Source organism: Montipora capricornis, chromosome 3 (genome assembly GCF_036669925.1).
Source record: "Montipora capricornis isolate CH-2021 chromosome 3, ASM3666992v2, whole genome shotgun sequence".
In the NCBI taxonomy this organism is placed as follows: Eukaryota; Metazoa; Cnidaria; class Anthozoa; order Scleractinia; family Acroporidae; genus Montipora; species Montipora capricornis.
The window spans coordinates 28,697,075-28,714,144 of NC_090885.1; the positions used below are offsets into that span (position 1 = coordinate 28,697,075).

The 17,070-nt window shown below is 40.8% G+C and overlaps 2 protein-coding genes across 2 annotated transcripts in view; one reads left to right on the forward strand and one right to left on the reverse strand.

The window, feature by feature from the left end:
* The window catches only part of LOC138042788 (methanethiol oxidase-like), a 120,270-nt gene that overhangs the window by 76,908 nt on the left and 26,292 nt on the right, over positions 1-17,070 (reverse strand). The window lies entirely within an intron of this gene.
* On the forward strand, positions 12,114-15,826 carry LOC138040063 (leucine-rich repeat-containing protein 71-like). The gene is made up of 5 exons (XM_068885856.1): positions 12,114-12,148; positions 12,313-12,350; positions 13,637-13,731; positions 14,400-14,511; positions 15,669-15,826. The coding sequence occupies exons 1-5, from the start codon at positions 12,114-12,116 to the stop codon at positions 15,824-15,826; spliced, it is 438 nt and encodes a 145-aa protein (XP_068741957.1).

The window sequence follows — 17,070 nt, forward strand, 5'->3', positions numbered from 1 at the left end:
TCTGAAAGCGACGAACGATTAACATTCTTCCCTGTAGTTCATTCAATGTAAACAAGAACCTTGACACAAGGTGATCACGTGTACCCTTGTGGTCGCCTAGCACGTGGTCAATTTCTTCCTTTTGACATAACATCGTGACCTTCCCTTGATTCATAGAAGTCAGAGACGAGACTGCAGAAATTTTAGTGTCCCTTAGAAAATGGTGAGCTTTTTATTGACTGCTTTGAGTTCGTTTCTTATTCCTCAGATACTGGAATAGTATTGACTTAACCTTTTATCGTTTCGTTTTGTTCGTAGCAAGCTCCAATTGCTTTTTGTCAATGCAAATATCAAAATAAACGATTTTTTTTACCCCACTGTATGTGGATTAAAAGCCATTTTTTATTTGTATTTACGGGAGTAAAATTTGCTGTTTTTAATATTGCTGGTGTCTTTTTTTTCTGCTGGAACTTATTTTTGGGGATCAAGTACCATCCGCAAAATCCGCAAAAACTAAACCCCTCAAAATAAAAATGCTAACCCGGTAACTCCCAGCTTTTGCGATACTATTTGCTGCAAACGTAAAACCAAAAAAAATTGACCTGAAATCAGATTAGACTGAAAAGAAGAGGAATTATGAAGCGGAAACAACATGTTCAGTCCTTGCTTAGTGTATGGCATAAACGTTTGCTTAGTGCAAACGTGCATGCATGACATGCAGAAAAGCGTCCGTCACAGCAATTTGCAGTTAATGTTTTTGCAGACCATTTCACTTAAAGGGGCCATGTCACGTTATTTTAGGGTGTTGTGGGGAAATCTTTAGTTAATCACGAGTTAACTCGAAAATGGTAATGAGGAATAATTCCTTTACCGATAAAATTATCGTTACATCACAAACTAAATGATTCTGAGAAAAAAGACGACCGTTATCCAGGCGATTTCTCTTCGTGCCGACCTTTCTCAAGATTACCTAAATGTAATGCACCTATCAATGTTAAGGCCGAGCCATTTATGTTCATCCGTGCTTCTCTTTCCATTGGCAGTAATTCTTTTATGTTGTTCAACAGTTTTAAGTGGTTATTGCAATGTTTCATTCTACTTTTTGGGCATTTTACGAATCATGGAATTATATCATTTTGCGTGACATAGTCCCTTTAAGGAAGAAACGAGTGAGTTTCACTCAGGAACGTGTCTTTTTATCTATAGACTGAATTTATTACCAAAGCTTAAAAAAATAAAAGACCTCAAAATGGGACAGGACATTACAAAATAATTAAACTTGTGAACGTGTGAGGCAAAGAGCCTTTGCTGGCACGACGTCTGGGTGACCCCTCAAATGGTCTTAATGATCCCCCACTTGAAAAAATTAACTGGAACGCTGCAGTTCAATAGACCGAATGCATAAATGGCAGCCAAAAAAATCAACTTTTGGTTATGTGCTAATTAGACTCACTAGCCTCGTTTGCATGGAAAAACTACAAAAGAAATGTTGCTTGAGAGCGAGGCTAGTGAGTCTCATTAGCACATAAACAAAAGGATACATTTTTGGCCGCCATTTATGCATTCGGTCAATACTACCCAACTCAGTGGCTTCTGTTTTTGTGTAACACGTACCACATGCAACCCAGTGTACGCTCACGGAGCGTCTAGTCTCACATGTGAAAGATAAAAGCAATATCCTCACTGCATGCGGTAAAGGTATGATTTTTTAAAAAAAGGAAATTCCTAGAATTTCATCAGTATGTATACAATAATGAGTTTTTTACATAGAAAATAGTTATATTGTTTTTCCTGGTGAAGACGAATGCTAAGTATATACCACGCAAATGAATAACTAATAGACCAAATACCGTTCATTACGTACTGACGAAATCAAATGATTCCGACCAAGGGAGTCTACATTTGGCATCCATTTGATCGGAGGTGAATAATAATCAGTTTCTAATCACCTCACAGTCAGCAGAGTAAAACGTACTACTGAGGTGTTGTTTATACTAACAAAAGAAATAACGACTTTCGATTTTCTTCCATGGAGACCACTTGTGACGCGATGATTAACGCTATGGGGCTGGATGCAACAGATGTCTTGGAGTATTTCGATAAGAATATCCACTTCACTTCCGAAATCGTTAACACTTTGTCTAGTAAAGTTAATAGCTGAGAGCGATAAAAGTTATGACCAAATAAATTAAAATCTTTTTTGTTGAGCGCGTTTTAAGGCTTTCGATCAGAGCTGGTTCTTTCCACCTGCCTCGTGCTGAACAACAACTCTCTGTCCTTGCCCCAGATCAGAGCTCAAATGTAGAATCCAAATTTTTGACATCATAGAGAATAGCATATAAAATACGAACATCTTGATACTCGTTTGGAAACTCTTTTGTCCGATAAGGTTATGTCTTTCATGGAAACGTTGTCACTCCACTAAGTTTATCGTTCCTTCTTTTTTTTTTTTTCGGTGACCGGAATTTTATGGATTAAATCGTCTCTAAATTTTGGATGCACAGGCCTAACAAGCTGAAGTCACAGGCCCTTTATCTCAAACAAAAAATTATTTTATCCAGGATATACAGACGAAATATACAATCAACTTACTTGCCGTTTTCTTGACTGCAAATTTGCACCGTGAAAAGCTTCCTTTATTCTTACCCTCTTTTTTACGACAATGTCATTGTAAATTTGCATAACATGACAACCACTTTTCTTTTACAAATTAGTTGGTGAGTCTATTTTTTGTTTTGGCCTTTCAATTAAGTTTACATCGGACCGTCAAAGCTAAATATAATCGAAAAACTCCACCACACACTGTCTGTCATTCATCTCTCTGTATTAAGGAAGACTTGAAATGTGGAAAAACGATTACAATTCAGTTGGTCGACCGTGTCTTCCTTTTACTTTAATTTTGAGCCTTGTATTTATAATAATTTTTTTTATAAAAGAAAAAAGGAAGAAAGAAAGAAACTTCATTTGCGTGTCAAGTCTTGTAGTGCTAGAGTACTAATTGGGGACACTGTAAACTGAACTCAACAAATTAACGCAAATTGTGGCTTCCTCGTACGCACACCTGGCGTCCCGAGGAGTTTCAACAAATCCAGACGTCGTTGTTATTCGCAAGATAAAACAAAACATTTATTTCAGAGCTTGAGATAACAACTTAGTAACACTTAACGGCGGCTCGAACTCTACATAGAACACATCATACATGTGAAGTGTAAAACAACATGGCGGGAAGCACTACTTCCCGACGCGGTTACCTAGCTAATTGGCGAAAACCGCAGACACTTAATTTATTACTGCGGTACTGCAGTAACATGGCTCCCCAACTGTGTTTACAGTTGCAAAATATGAAAACTTTGAACTTGCATGTAAATATTACATTTCATTTTAATTTACTAAGTTCGAGCCCATATAGACTTTCCCCAAAAGATACTGTAAATATCTGTTCAAACGTTAAACACCAACGGTGAGGTTTTTCCTTGGACGAACCCATTTGTGTCTAACTTGTAACGTTTGAAAGTATTCTTCACGCTATCTCAGCCAGAATTCATTTGCACAAACCTATACTCTTCTCCATCTTCTACGAGAATACACGTCAGGTCTTTGAAACTCTCCTGGAGGCGGTACTACTCGTTTGGGTTTCATAGTGAGAAGGTGGTTAGGCGTTAACAGCTCGCGTGCTTTTGCGTCAGACAGGTAGTCAATACTGAGAGGCCTTGAGTTGACGATACACACCACCATCATAAATGTTCGCGCAGTTTCATCATCGAGTTGGTTTCCATCAACCATCGAGTTGGTTTCATCAGGAGAGGTTCAAGAGCATTGCGCACCATGGAATGAAACGTTCCCACGAACCTCCCTTGTGACTACAATGTGGTGCATTGAATTTGAATGGGATCCACTCACATTTATTTCTCACCAAGTACTCTTGGAAGTGGTCTTGATTCACCTCGGATAATGCTGTTTTGAGCTCGTTTCGAACACCAATGAAGTTTGCTCCTTAGTCGCACCTCAGTTGTCTCACTGCGCCTCTGCGATTCATAAAACGACTTGTCCAGTGATTTGGTAGTCTCCAAATGAACACTCCTCGATCCCATACACGTTAACAGTACTCCATAACGCTTGACATTGACAATGAAAGGACCATAAAAGTCAACAGCACTATAAGAAAATGTGGGTGCTGGGTTGAGTCGGACTTCTTGAAGACAAACCATTTTCTGCTGTTCTGCGGGTTTACGTAGTCGGCTCACGTCACAGAATTGAATATTGACCTGGCCACTCTTGACGAACCTTTAAGTATCCAATAGCCATTTTGGCGAAGCTCGTTCTGCTTCATGCCTCGACCCATGTGGTTTACTTTCGAGTGGTGGTGACGAATTAATAGTTCAGTCAAATGTCCCGTTCCCGGAATAATAACTGGATGGTTCGTATCGACTGACACATTTGCTCTTCTGATACGACCACCTGCACGAATTAGACCATCTTGGTCCAGAAAAGGATACAGTTTGTAGAGCCAACTGGCTTTACCTAGCATTTGTTTTTTCTTTCTTGATTGATCTCTGCAAACCGGTGGCTCAGTTGGTTGAGCAATCCTGTACTGCAAACGTCAGGTTTTCCTGGCTCTTTGACTTCTCTTGCCAAGAGCTTAGATTTCAGTGGTAGACATAGAGCTATTACTTTCGGAGCTTTATACCAACTGGATACAGCATCTAGTCTTCTCCTTTCAAAATGACCAGGAAACGAACCAACAGTCTTGACTTCGGTAGTCCGCACCGATGCTTTCATCACTTCTGGATCTGCCTCTAGAAAGAGGGACACTTTTCCACGTTCAGGTTTACAAGCTCCACTTTCCCACAGACGTTCGGGACCAATCAAATGAACGCGAACCTTCTAGGAGTTGCTTCGCCGTGAGTCCTCTTGACAATTCGTCTACTGGATTACTGTGAGACTCGACATAGTACCAGGGGCTATGATCAGTCAGGTCACGGATCTGTTATATATATATATATCGTTTAATCCACTCTTTGCAGTTAGAACTATGTATAAACTGAATTATCAAGCGGTATCATTTACAAAACTATTAAAAATAATTAAGGTATACTAATGTAAAATCTACATAATAATTAATCTAGAAATCTAAAAGTTATAAAATCATTAGCTCTCTTGGTTGGCAAGATTGTAAGGAACATTATAAACATTAGCCTGAGGGCGGAGTTTCCACGTCGCAATGTTCCTACTTAATGTTTCTCGCCTGACTTCTAGACTTGGAAGGCCAGATATGGTCAGGGCTTCCTTATAACCAACACCCGGGAGTATTACCTTAAGGGCTCTCCTTTGTATAGATTCTAATTTAGATGACAAATATTCAGGGATGTCTTGCCAAGCAGCCAAGGCATATTCCAAAATGGATCTGACAGAGCACTTATAAATATTTAAAATATTGCTATTCGCTACACCAGCTCTTTTAAGCACTCTTAGGGTATATAAACGTTTGGCGGCCTTAGTCTATGTGGTCATTCCATTTAAGATCGTCTCTGATTTTAACACCAAGTAATTTAAAAGATGAGACACGTTCGAGCTGGTGATTTCCAATACAAATAGATGGAATTACAGAGTTCGGGTACTCCATAAAATTTATCAGCATTTCATTACACTTCCGAGGGTTTAGCTTCATCTTATGGGCAGTACAAAATGAATGTGTGTCTCTAACAGCCAAATCGAGAAGGCTTATTGAATTGCGAGGCAGGATTTCTACAACTGTGGTATCATCAACGTATTTTACTCTCACATTCCAATCCTTTAGGAGTCTATTTATCATAACTGAGAAAAGGGTGACACCCATCTTGGTCCCTTGGGGTATACCTCCATGGGTATGCTTCCAATCCGATAAGACATTCCCGATGCGCACGGCTTGAGTTCTATTTGTTAAAAAAGATCTTATCCAACTGAAAAGCACTGGGTCCACACAAAGCAGTGATAATTCGTCCATAAGGATCTGATGGTCAATCAAGTCAAAACCCTTAGAAAAATCCGAGAAGAAGATTCTAACACAATTATTTCCACGGTCAATAGCCTCGTGGATTGCTTGTAGGAGGTAAACAAGGGCATGAGTTGTTGAATGTCCTTTCCTAGCAAATTGTTTGGAATCAATCTTATCTCCTATCTGTTGTAGAAGCCTCCTGTTCGTAAATCCCTCCAGGATCTTTGCAATACTATTAGTAAGGGAGATTGGACGGAGATCATTATCAATCTCTTGTGGCAGGGAAATCTTGGGTACTGGTGTTACGATCGACTGTTTTAATGATCCTGGAACAAATGAATCCTGTAATGACTGATTATAAATTGCGCAAATAACAGGTGCTAACTCAGGGGCGAACACTTTGAATATTTGATTAGAAATCCCGTCAGGACCTGGAGCTTTGTTTGATGACAAGTTATTTAGATCCCTCAAGACCTCGAATTCTGACACGAGTAGGCTAGGTGGTACAATAGTATGTACCCTATTAGCGACATACACATGGAAATGTTTGGCGTCATCGTTGACATATCCAAGGACTGCTTGTACTCTAGCTTGTTTCTCACAAAATCACTCATTTTTGCTGAGATGGTTGCCGCAGCCAACTCCAACCTTGGGACGTTGTGTGCTTTAAGGGCGTAACTCGTCCTTTTCCAACAATGAAAGAACAATGTACTTCGTCTTGTTCGTTTATTAGTCGAAGATATGTCCACTGACCATAACCTTCCTCTGAAGCGTCTGAGAAGTAATTTAACTCTACAGCTTTCACTGTGCCAAAGTTCTCTGGCTTGTAGCAACGTTGTATTTCTAATTAACTTCTCCAACTCAATGATTTCTTGTCACCATTTCTCCCACTCTGGGCGTAGATAGTCAGGTACAGGGCTGTTGCAATCCACCTTATCCTGGCACGTTTTCTGGAGAATCTGCTTTCCTTTGAGCGTTATAGGAGCTAAGTATCCATTCGGATCATAAATAGGGCCGACAATTGATAGCACTCCACTTCTGGTTTGAAGGTCGATCGTGAAGCTTGATACGGAACCGGAAGCTGTCGCTTTCGACGTACCACATTACGCATAAAGCTCTCTCGATAGGTAGCAGATCTACCACTAAGTTCAGTTCCTTGATACCCTTCGCATGATCTTCCGCTGGAATAGCTTCAAGAACTTCCTTCTTGTTTGAGACTTCCTTGTGCAATCGAAGACAGGCTTCTTCACAGATGCCTTGACTAGCTTTAATCAGAAGAGATGTATGGCTTCAGTAACGGTTGGCACAGATTTAAGCCCATCATCTACATAGAAATTCTTGCGTATGAATGTAGGTGCATCGACACCGAATTTTTCTTCATCATTATCTGCTGCTCGTCTGATCCCAACATGCGCACAAGCTGGGGAGCTGCTGGCGCTGAACAGATGAGCTTTCATACGGTATTCAGCTAATTCTTTTGACAGGTCTCCGTTCAGCCACCAAAAGAAACGCAATAGGTCTCTATGTTTTTCCCAGATCACAAACTGATGAAACATGCTCTTTACGTCCGTCCTTAAGGCAACACTTTCTTGGCGAAAACGACACAGGATCCCGAAAAGATCATTCATAAAATCAGGACTTTGCAGCAGGTAGTCATTGAAGCTGCCACCAATGTACTGCGCTGAACAGTCAAATACTGCGCGTATCTGTCCTGTTTTCTTGGGATGGTAGACTCCTGTATGAGGATTATAGTTAACTTTGCTATCTTGTACTTCAAGACGATCAGCAGGGACTCTTTCTGCACATTGAGAAGTTAGGTCCCTTATAAAGGTCTGGTAGTCTGTGAAGAACTTCGGATTCTTTTTGAATTTTGCATTCAGTTGGTTCCATCTTTTTACAGCAAGCTGACGGTTGTTGGCAAGACACACATTGTCAGACTTCAAGGGAAGTGGCATTTCGTACCGTCCATCAGATTGCGTCTTCACGCCATTCTCCAGGATCCTCAGAAATCTCTCATCTTCTACGTTTCTTCTTGTCACTTGTGTCAGTAAAGTCAGTTTCCAACACACGGAAATTTTCTCTGGGTCAATGATCTCTTTAGCCTTTGTAGAGAATGCAAATCCGCTTGGAATTTCTGACACTTCCTCTGACACTTCCTCTGTAGTCTCTATCCTCTCTGTTACCTGACTTGCAGACTCTTCCGATCAGACACCAACCAAGAGGGGTTCTCGGAGCATACTATTTCTCTCGGTCGGATAGCCTTTGGACAATTGTTACCATTCAAGATAGAGATCTCTGCGTCTGGATGGTATGGTGCTAATCTATCAGCAACACTGTTCAGATGTTCTCATTCTCTCGCAACTTCAAGCTTTGGAATTTGTGACCGATTGGCTCAAACATCTCCTCGGCTGAAGGCCACTGGCATCTTCACAACACATTCTCTGCTGTAATCCAGGACTTCCAATCCGGATATCTTGCTGGTTTTCACTCTTGCGTTCTACTCTTGCATTGTCGTCAACAGGAGTTCAGTTGATGGACCTTCCAGATTGAACCGTTTGCTCAAAGTCTGACACAAAACTGTCATTTGAATGGTCGTCAAGGACTGCATATTGCAAGATTTCTTTCTCTGGCTGGCCCACTGGCCTGACCGATACTGGTACAATCACGGTGTGATCAAATCGACCACCTTGGTCAGGAAGCATACATGCCCTCACACAATTGGAAACGACGACATCGACTTGTGATTGTCCCTTTTGAAGGCAGGTGGGGTGCATCCCTGAGCACGTTTTACACTTGGACCTTTCTTTGCAATCTTTCACTTGGCGAGTCTTACTGATTGCACAGCCCATACACAAACGTTCATGAAAGAAATTGTTTCTCCTTTCGCTGAATGGCTTCTTGCAGAAATCTTGACAGTCATCTAACTTATGTCCTTGAATAATTCTGAATAATCCGGTTAACTAAAAGAACACGCTCGTGCGAGAGATCCCTGCTCTTTTCCCGGGCAAAGAAAATGATCTCAGAGCGGAGAGAGTTTTTAAAAAAGTCCCACCAAACTTTAACCGAAGGAAAGTGTTGCAAGCAATTGGCTAAATGATTGATACAATTCGAAATATAGTCGCAAAACATATCATTATTCAAAAGTGAATTATTAAACTTCCAAATGCCAGGACCACGGAGGTTATTCCCAGTGGGCTGGAAGGAAAGACAAACAAAATAATGGTCGGAAAAAACACAAGGGCTGATTTCACAAGAAACAACAGAAGGCATGAAGTTCTTAGAAGCAAAAAATTTATCTAAACGCGAACCAATTGAAAAATCCAAATTAAACCATGTGCACTGGCACAATCTCTGATGTAGCTTGCGCCAGACATCAATTAAAGAAAAGGCTGAACGAAAATCAGTAAGGCACTTAGCAGGCACAAAGTTGCCACCAAACTTATCAAGGTTGTGATCGTAACAATTATAATCACCAGCAATTATTAAGACATCAGAAGATAAAAAGTACTCATGCAAACTTCTGAAAAACACTTTCTTTTCGGCCAAGTTGGTGGGAGCATAAATGTTCATTAAATTAATCCTTAGATCGTCAAGTTTTAACAATAGACTAACAACCCTCCCCGACGTGTCTCTTTTCCAGCGACTGACGTTGCCGGAAAAAGATTCAGAAAGGCAAGTAAGGACACCAATTTGTTTGCCTACAGCAGGGGACCAAAAACAAGGTCCACGCCAGGCACAAGAGAAAACGCGAAAGACCTCAGGATCAGTAATTTGCGTTTCCTGAAAACAGAAAACGTCATAAGAGGTACGAAGACTATCTATGAGATAATCTTGGAAACGCTTACTGAAACCACGAGAATTTAAGGAAAAAAATTTGGAAGTCATGAAGGGTGAGGGTTCTTAGTCTTTTTACTAGAACTGACCGGCATAGGCGAAGTTGATTTACGCGCAGGTGGACCATCTGTGAAGTCTAACCTGGCAGACTTGCATTTCGGTGCAACTCGAAGAGGTGGAGGACGGATAGCAATCTGTGATAGGCGCAGCGGAACTGTAGGGCCAGGATCCTCAGGAATCTCCATCGCAGCAATAGCTTGATAAGAAGCAGTAGAACGTTGCGAATCAACTGCAGCGACAAGCTGTAGATCAGACAAAGTAGGAGAGCCAGAAATGATGCTCGACGGAAGAGAAGGCTCTTGGGACAAAGGAATAGACAGGGACGACGATTCAACAGGCGAAAGGAGGGACTGAGACGATTGCGTAGTTTGTGATGACTGAGAGAACTGTGCAGACTGGGAAGACTGCGAGGACTGCGCGGAGGGCTGCTTTGGGATGTTCTGGGACAGTGATGAAGGTTGACCAGAAGATGGCGACGGTGATGATTGCGATGAGAGGAAAACGCAGGAAGGTGTAGGAGGTACATCAGGAGAAGACTGCGAAGGAGGCTGTGAAGGAGGAACATCAGGTAAAGACTGCGATAAAGGGATTGAAGGAGGCGGGCCATCGGAAGAAGGCTAATCAGGAGGAGGCTGCGGGAGAGACTGTGACGGTCGAGACTCTGGAAGGGGAGCAGGAGCAGCATCATTATCACCAGTGTCAACTTTTTCAGGGCGCCGCCACCAAGATAATTTACAATCAATGGCGTAGTGGCCGTCCTCTTTGCAAATACTGCACTTGATTTCTTCTTTACAGTCGCTGAAGGTGTGACCCAGTTGGTCACAGTTAAAGCATATCACGTTAGGGCACACCTTTGCGACATGATCGGGAAGATGGCACTTTCTGCAAGTAGGAACCTGTTTTTGAACCGTAAACCGACTTCATTTTAGGAATCGTGTTCCGTTGATTAATAACAGCGATGATCGTTTCAAGACTTCACATTCTCTCTGCACTTCAAATATAGGACTTTCATATATTCTTTACTACACATAAGTAAAGGAAAGTAATTTTATTTAAGTGTCTAGTCGTTCTAGCGCTGGAGCACTAATTGGGGACACTGTAAACTGAAATTAACAATGAACGCAAATATAGTCAAATGTTGGTTTTTGAGGAAAGGTGAAACCGGAGTACCCGGAGAAAACCTTTCGATGCAGAGTAAAGAACCAACAAACTCAACCCACATATGACGCCGAGTCAGGGAATCGAACCCGGGCCACATTGGTGGGAGGCGAGTGCTCTCACCACTGTGCCATCCCTGCACCCACATATATTCGTCCTCTACGTGTTTATCATGAACTTACAAAGTGATCAGCTCCCAGTAGGCGTGATAGCTCAATTGGTAGAGCACTGAACCGGTAACGTAGCGGCCATGGGTTCAAATTCTGTTCTAGCCTAAAATTTTCAGGCGGTCAATTCGCTGCTGCTAAAGTAGCGTTCATCTCTGCGATGATCATTTCAAGACGTAAAAGTCTACCCTCAAGATCCTTCAAATATATGACTTCGAATTCACGATAGATTATGCCCGACAACAACTTCTTACAACTTATTGCGCATATACGCATTAAATAATGAATTGGAATTTTGCGGCCGTCAAAACGATTTCTTAAAGTTGGTTGACATCTTCGTCTTTAAATGGAGGTTGGGTACCCGAGATATCCTGGAGTTTCCACTATTGGCAGCCAGATCCAAGATGAAGACTACACCCATGGCTGGCAAAACCTGACAACCCAGCTATGAGCCCCCACACAGCAGAGAAGATAGGCACCCGTCACACTGATAAACAGTGGAAAGTAGAAGGAGGGGACAAACCGCAAAGCGCTCTACACAAAATGCTCCTTCTTCCCGCCAAACCGATAAATAAGCTCTACAACCCTAAGCAAGAGTCATCAGATGCATGCTGAAATATAACAAAAACCACTGACAACAATTGACGCAGTCGCTCCTAGTTGTTAACTCTGTTAAATTGCATTTCATTTCATTTAACCTCAAGAAGCAGAGTGTTCAGCCAAAAGTGCAAAATCCCTCTTTTAAAAAGTTAAATTTAAGCGTACTTTTATAGAAGAATTTTTCATTTTCATTTCATTTCATTTTTGTAGATGGTTTTCAATCACTTGATGAGACGGCCATGTCCGTGCGCAAAACAATAGCAAATTATGGCTCATCTTTTGCATTATAATAGAGTCAAATTCCCATGATACTTTTTTTATCTCTTGTCCTGTGCACCAACATGGTTGCTGTGACGTCAATTGAAAGCCATCTACAGTAGAATTTTTCGTAGAACTAGATGGTGGCGATTTTTCCATGTGTAAGGAAGGAATCACACCTTTAACTTGTTGTCTTAACTGCTCGGATGAATTTGGCATTTCGTACCTTTTATCTCATCCGTGCGTTTTATCATGAGAGCGTTTTCTTGGCTGTTTTTGTAGGAGAACAAAAAGCAGGAAACGGAAAAGGCCAAAAAAAGGTGAGTTCCACTGATATCACCATTAATCATGGTAATCGAAATCCTGGGAGAGTTTTTTTTTTCAAAAGATATAGGTGATCCTCTCACTTATCTGGGCAATTAATTGAAGCAATTGATCCCAACTGTGTGGCTTCATAGCTCAGTTCATAGAGCATTGCACCGGCATCGCAAAGGTCATGGGTTCGAATCCCTTTGAGGCCTCCTGGGAATTTCTCAGGTGTCTATATGAGCACATGACGGCATGAAGCGTGTAACTTGCGACTCTTTTTCTTGGAACAGAGCTGGGGATTTTATGCCCAAATATGGACAAAACGAGATCGAAGTTGTACGCGCGGGAAAATGCAGGAGCTACGTTACATCCAAATAAGGAAATTTTTAAACTCAAAAACCAGGTCATGAGCTTCTGATATGACACAATTGCTTAAGGACGGTGCCTACTAATTCAAAGGTATTTTTACGCGGTTTACGGAATATGCGGGAAATGCAGATCTTAACAAGTGTTATTAAAATCCAAAAAGAAAATTGGGGGTAACCACGCATTTTTTTGAAGATAATTAATCAACAATATTTGTAAAAAGCTTTAAAATACAAAGCATTGTATGGCGTTCTTTTCCAAATTGAAGCTTAATTATCTCTGAAAAATGCGTGGTTACCCCCAATTTTCTTTTTGGATACCAAGAGCACTTGCTAAATTTTGCTTTCTCCGCATGGCTTTGAAGCGCGCAAGAATATCTCTGTATAAATAATCAATACCCATATGAAATCCGAGGATCTCGAGATGCGCAGAACGTATGCGCAATAACAATAGTACGCAACGTCCTTAAATTGTCCTGATAATTGCAAGGATCACTTCTATCTTTCGTCTACAACCCGCACTTCAAGTACACATTTCTTTCAGAGTTGTTCTTTCCAGTCGATTCGTTGATGTGATTTCCGTCGATATTGTTTTCGTCGGCAATAACATTTAGTCCAGGTGAGGTCACCTTCTTCTGCAGACTACAGCCGGAGTGGATAACTAAACTTCAAGGCATTCATATCTTTTTTAAAAAATATGTAGAAATGCTATTTGTTTTTGGAATGATAAAAAATGAAAGTCCGGTTTGAATTATCAGGGCGTAGTCTCAGTTTTGATAAGACTGTGCAATTCGATTTCGTAACATGAATTTGTTGTGCCTCGACTCCGAGTATTAAGCGATTTTCAAAAATAAGTCCACGTAGTATTATGCGTCAGTAAGAGTGTGGGAATAACGTAAACTAAGAGCGATCATTTCTGTATTGTTTAGCAGTTGCTTCAACCGAAGCTGTCAGTAAAGGTCAGGGAAAGGGAAAGAAAACCAGTTCGATTAAAGGAGATAAAAAACAACAGCAACCCGAGCAAGAGGTAAGGATTATGTTGCTGTTGAAATCAGGTTTCCGGTTTAACTTTTACAAGATAGATGTCTCTTCCTATAGCAAACAGTTTTTTGTTATAATTGGAAGCCATGTTTCACGTGTTTCCTTTCTCAAAACTGGAAATCATAGACGATCCCGATCGTCTGAGGATAATTGGTCAGTCATAGGTCCACAAGAATTCATAACATCAACAATATAATTTGACGGCTGCGTTCAAAATTGTGCTGAACTGGCAGAAAAACTCAGGAAGCTCTTGCCCTTACGCCTACTATGTGTCACAGGGTACCCATTAAATTTCTTCGCAACACTGGTTGCTGACGTATCGGATAAAATCACGAATGGGCCAAGCAAGAACACCTTTTGTTGTTTCTTGTTCTTAAAAAGTTTCCACCTTATTTGCATGTGGTGACCATATGTGGCCCTGAGTTTTGTAGTTGCACTTCTGTTTTCCTGACGTATACCAGGTCTCTGCGATGGTTGGTGATCATGAAAACTGAAATGTGTCCTGTTGGGGACATTGGCCACAGTTTTAGCCACCGTATTGCTTCTGTCCAGTCCCCCACCCCGGGAAAACGTCTCGCACTCTCCGGCGAAATCTCTACATATTATATTTATGTTCCTTATATAACTTCTTTGTACTAATTTTTTCCTCTACAGCAACCAGAAGCTGTAGAATTTCCAAATCCGTTACTTGAAATTCCCCTCAAAGAAGAAAATGGCGAAATTATTATTCCTGGAAACAGAGCCCTTATCAACGTAAATTTGTCTAGTAAGTATCAGTTTTTCCCTTTGTTTGCTTGTTTTCATTTTACTTTATTTTTCGTCGAACAGAGATCAATAAATAACTTTAGTCAAGAGAAAATGAGGGGACAGAGAAGGAGGCTCAGGGCATTGGCCGGGATATGTCATGTCCACGAAAGTTATTTTTAGAAGAGCGGAAGTATTTGTTCTGGCGGAAGTCTCTCTTCCGAGATGTCCGCATGCAGTCTTGCCTCGCTCTCAGGTTCTTAGTGAAGAGAGAAAATGGCGGTGCACGTGGAAGGCTGATGAATATTTATATTAATTCAAACATCAGACGGAGGTTCACCTGCATGCGGTCCGCTAGAACAAAGACTTCCGCTTGTCTAAAAATAACTTTCATGGACATGACATATCCCAAGGGCCGGACCGGGAGCCTCCCTCTCTGTTCCCTCATTTCTCTCGCTTTAGTTCATTACATATCATTATCACGGAACCCTAAAGTACAGTAGGCTCGGCAAGCAAAATACAGCCATCTATTATTAACCGTAATAAGCTAACAATTAATCTTTATGCAAGGCTATAATTGAACGTACCTAGTCCGTCGTCAAACTATGTCCATCAACGTTACAAAGTTTATGAAGCTTTCAGTTGTTCCCAGGGCTCTGACAGGTGAAGTGCATGGCCCTATACTGAAGACCATAGCAATGTGGATGTTTTCCTGGTTCTAATGCATCTGAAAATTTAGTGGCCCTTTACATCACTAATAGGTAGTTAAAGATCTACGACAGCTACGTCGATGAAAACGTCGTTAAGTGTCGTATTATGGCTTTCGCGATTATTTCATCTCGTTCACGTCCTATATTGTGAGCGAGGTATCCTAAAAATAAATGGGTACGAGTTTTGCATCTCAAATGCATCTCAGGAAAATCTCTGTTTAACCTGCACGATCTAGTAGTTTTTCGATCGTTAAAACTGAAAACGTATTACATCTTTGTTACCTTTGCTTATCCTTGCACATCAAGCCAAGAGCTACAATTGGAAAGTGAAGCACCGCGAATATTCTTCCTTTCTTATACAGTGTCAGTTCTGCATAAACAAGTGTAGTTCTAAAAACAGCCAGTAAATTATACTTCAGGAGGTGTGTGTGTGGTAAGATTATAGCAATGTTTCTTTAATCGGTTACAGGGAATAAAGTAGGTGTCACAGGTGTGGAAGCTTTTCTCATCTCGATACAAAGGCAAGCAGAGGTGACGTCCTCCTCTGGTAAACCAACAGGCCTCATGAGATTTTCATTAAGTGTTTTATTTTTCAAAGCCAACTTATGTGCGAAGTATTTCTCGTGAAAATTAACTTCCATTTGTATTGAAGGTGAAAGTGATCGTGGTCACACAAATTTGGCTGCCCAACCCGCTTTGAATTGATTGTTTTATCTATTTCCGAAGTCGTTTCAACGACAGTATTAATAAATCAACCAATCTCATCTAAATTTGTAACGTCTTTAAAGGCAAAACTTTAAAAGGATTAGTTTAGTTTAGTTTATTGAGATTCGTCACAAGAAAATATATACATAACATATAATATAAGAAAAAAGAAACATAATACTATGACGAGTGATGTTTAACCGGGAACAAAGGTTATTTCAAGAGGTTGAGCTCCTTCCAGACTGTGCTAGAGGCAGGTCACTCCGTTTGCAGCTCGATTGATGCTTGTGTCTTTCTCGTAACATGCACTTCTCTACGTTGCCACCAAAGCAAACAAATCCTACTGTATATCGCTGAGAATAATTCGAAAAATAGCGAGCGTAAAAGAGTGTTGAAGTTGGAGAGACAATCATTTTACTAGTTACGGAAAAGTACAAGTTAAAAATGAAGGTCCGAAATGTTTTACAAGATATCTTTTTGCTGAGAAAAATACTGAAATCATAATTTATTTGCAGAGAAATCTGTTTTCCTCTGAAAACCCATCTTATCAGCGGTTAATGGAACTGATGCAAACGCGGGATCCATTTTACAAACCACCACAGCCAAGCCCAGTGGATGAGACAACCGCTGGCGCAACCAAGGTTAGTCCAGTATACAAGTGTGAAGCGTCCTGCTTGCTAACGCGAAGAGGAGACAGAATAGAGACCCTTTTTAGGATCTTGTTTTTATTTAGGGAAATGTAGGCGTGGTTTCATGTAATCGCAAACGATCGCAGAAACAGGCAAAGTATTTTAGAAATGTTTGTAATCGCAACAAAAGAAAAAACAGAAGAGGAGTAGTTTGGAACACCAAAATGGCCACCGTGAGGTCGTAAGAAAACAAAGAACTTTTAAGTACCCAACGTTGGAGAAGAACTCAGTCCGGTCTGCCAGGACAAGTAGATTTCAAGCGACTTTTCGTTACCCACTGGGCAAGCACCCACTCAATCATTTAACCCTTGTATTCCTAAGATCTGAATGTTAATTCTCCTTACTGATTGTCATACATTACTTTTTATGTCAGTCAGTTATGGGAATTTGACATCTCTAGACAAAAAAAACCCTGGTGATATATTTCTTTATTCTCGTCACCAGTCTGCGTAACAATGTAATGAACTTGTGAGGAGA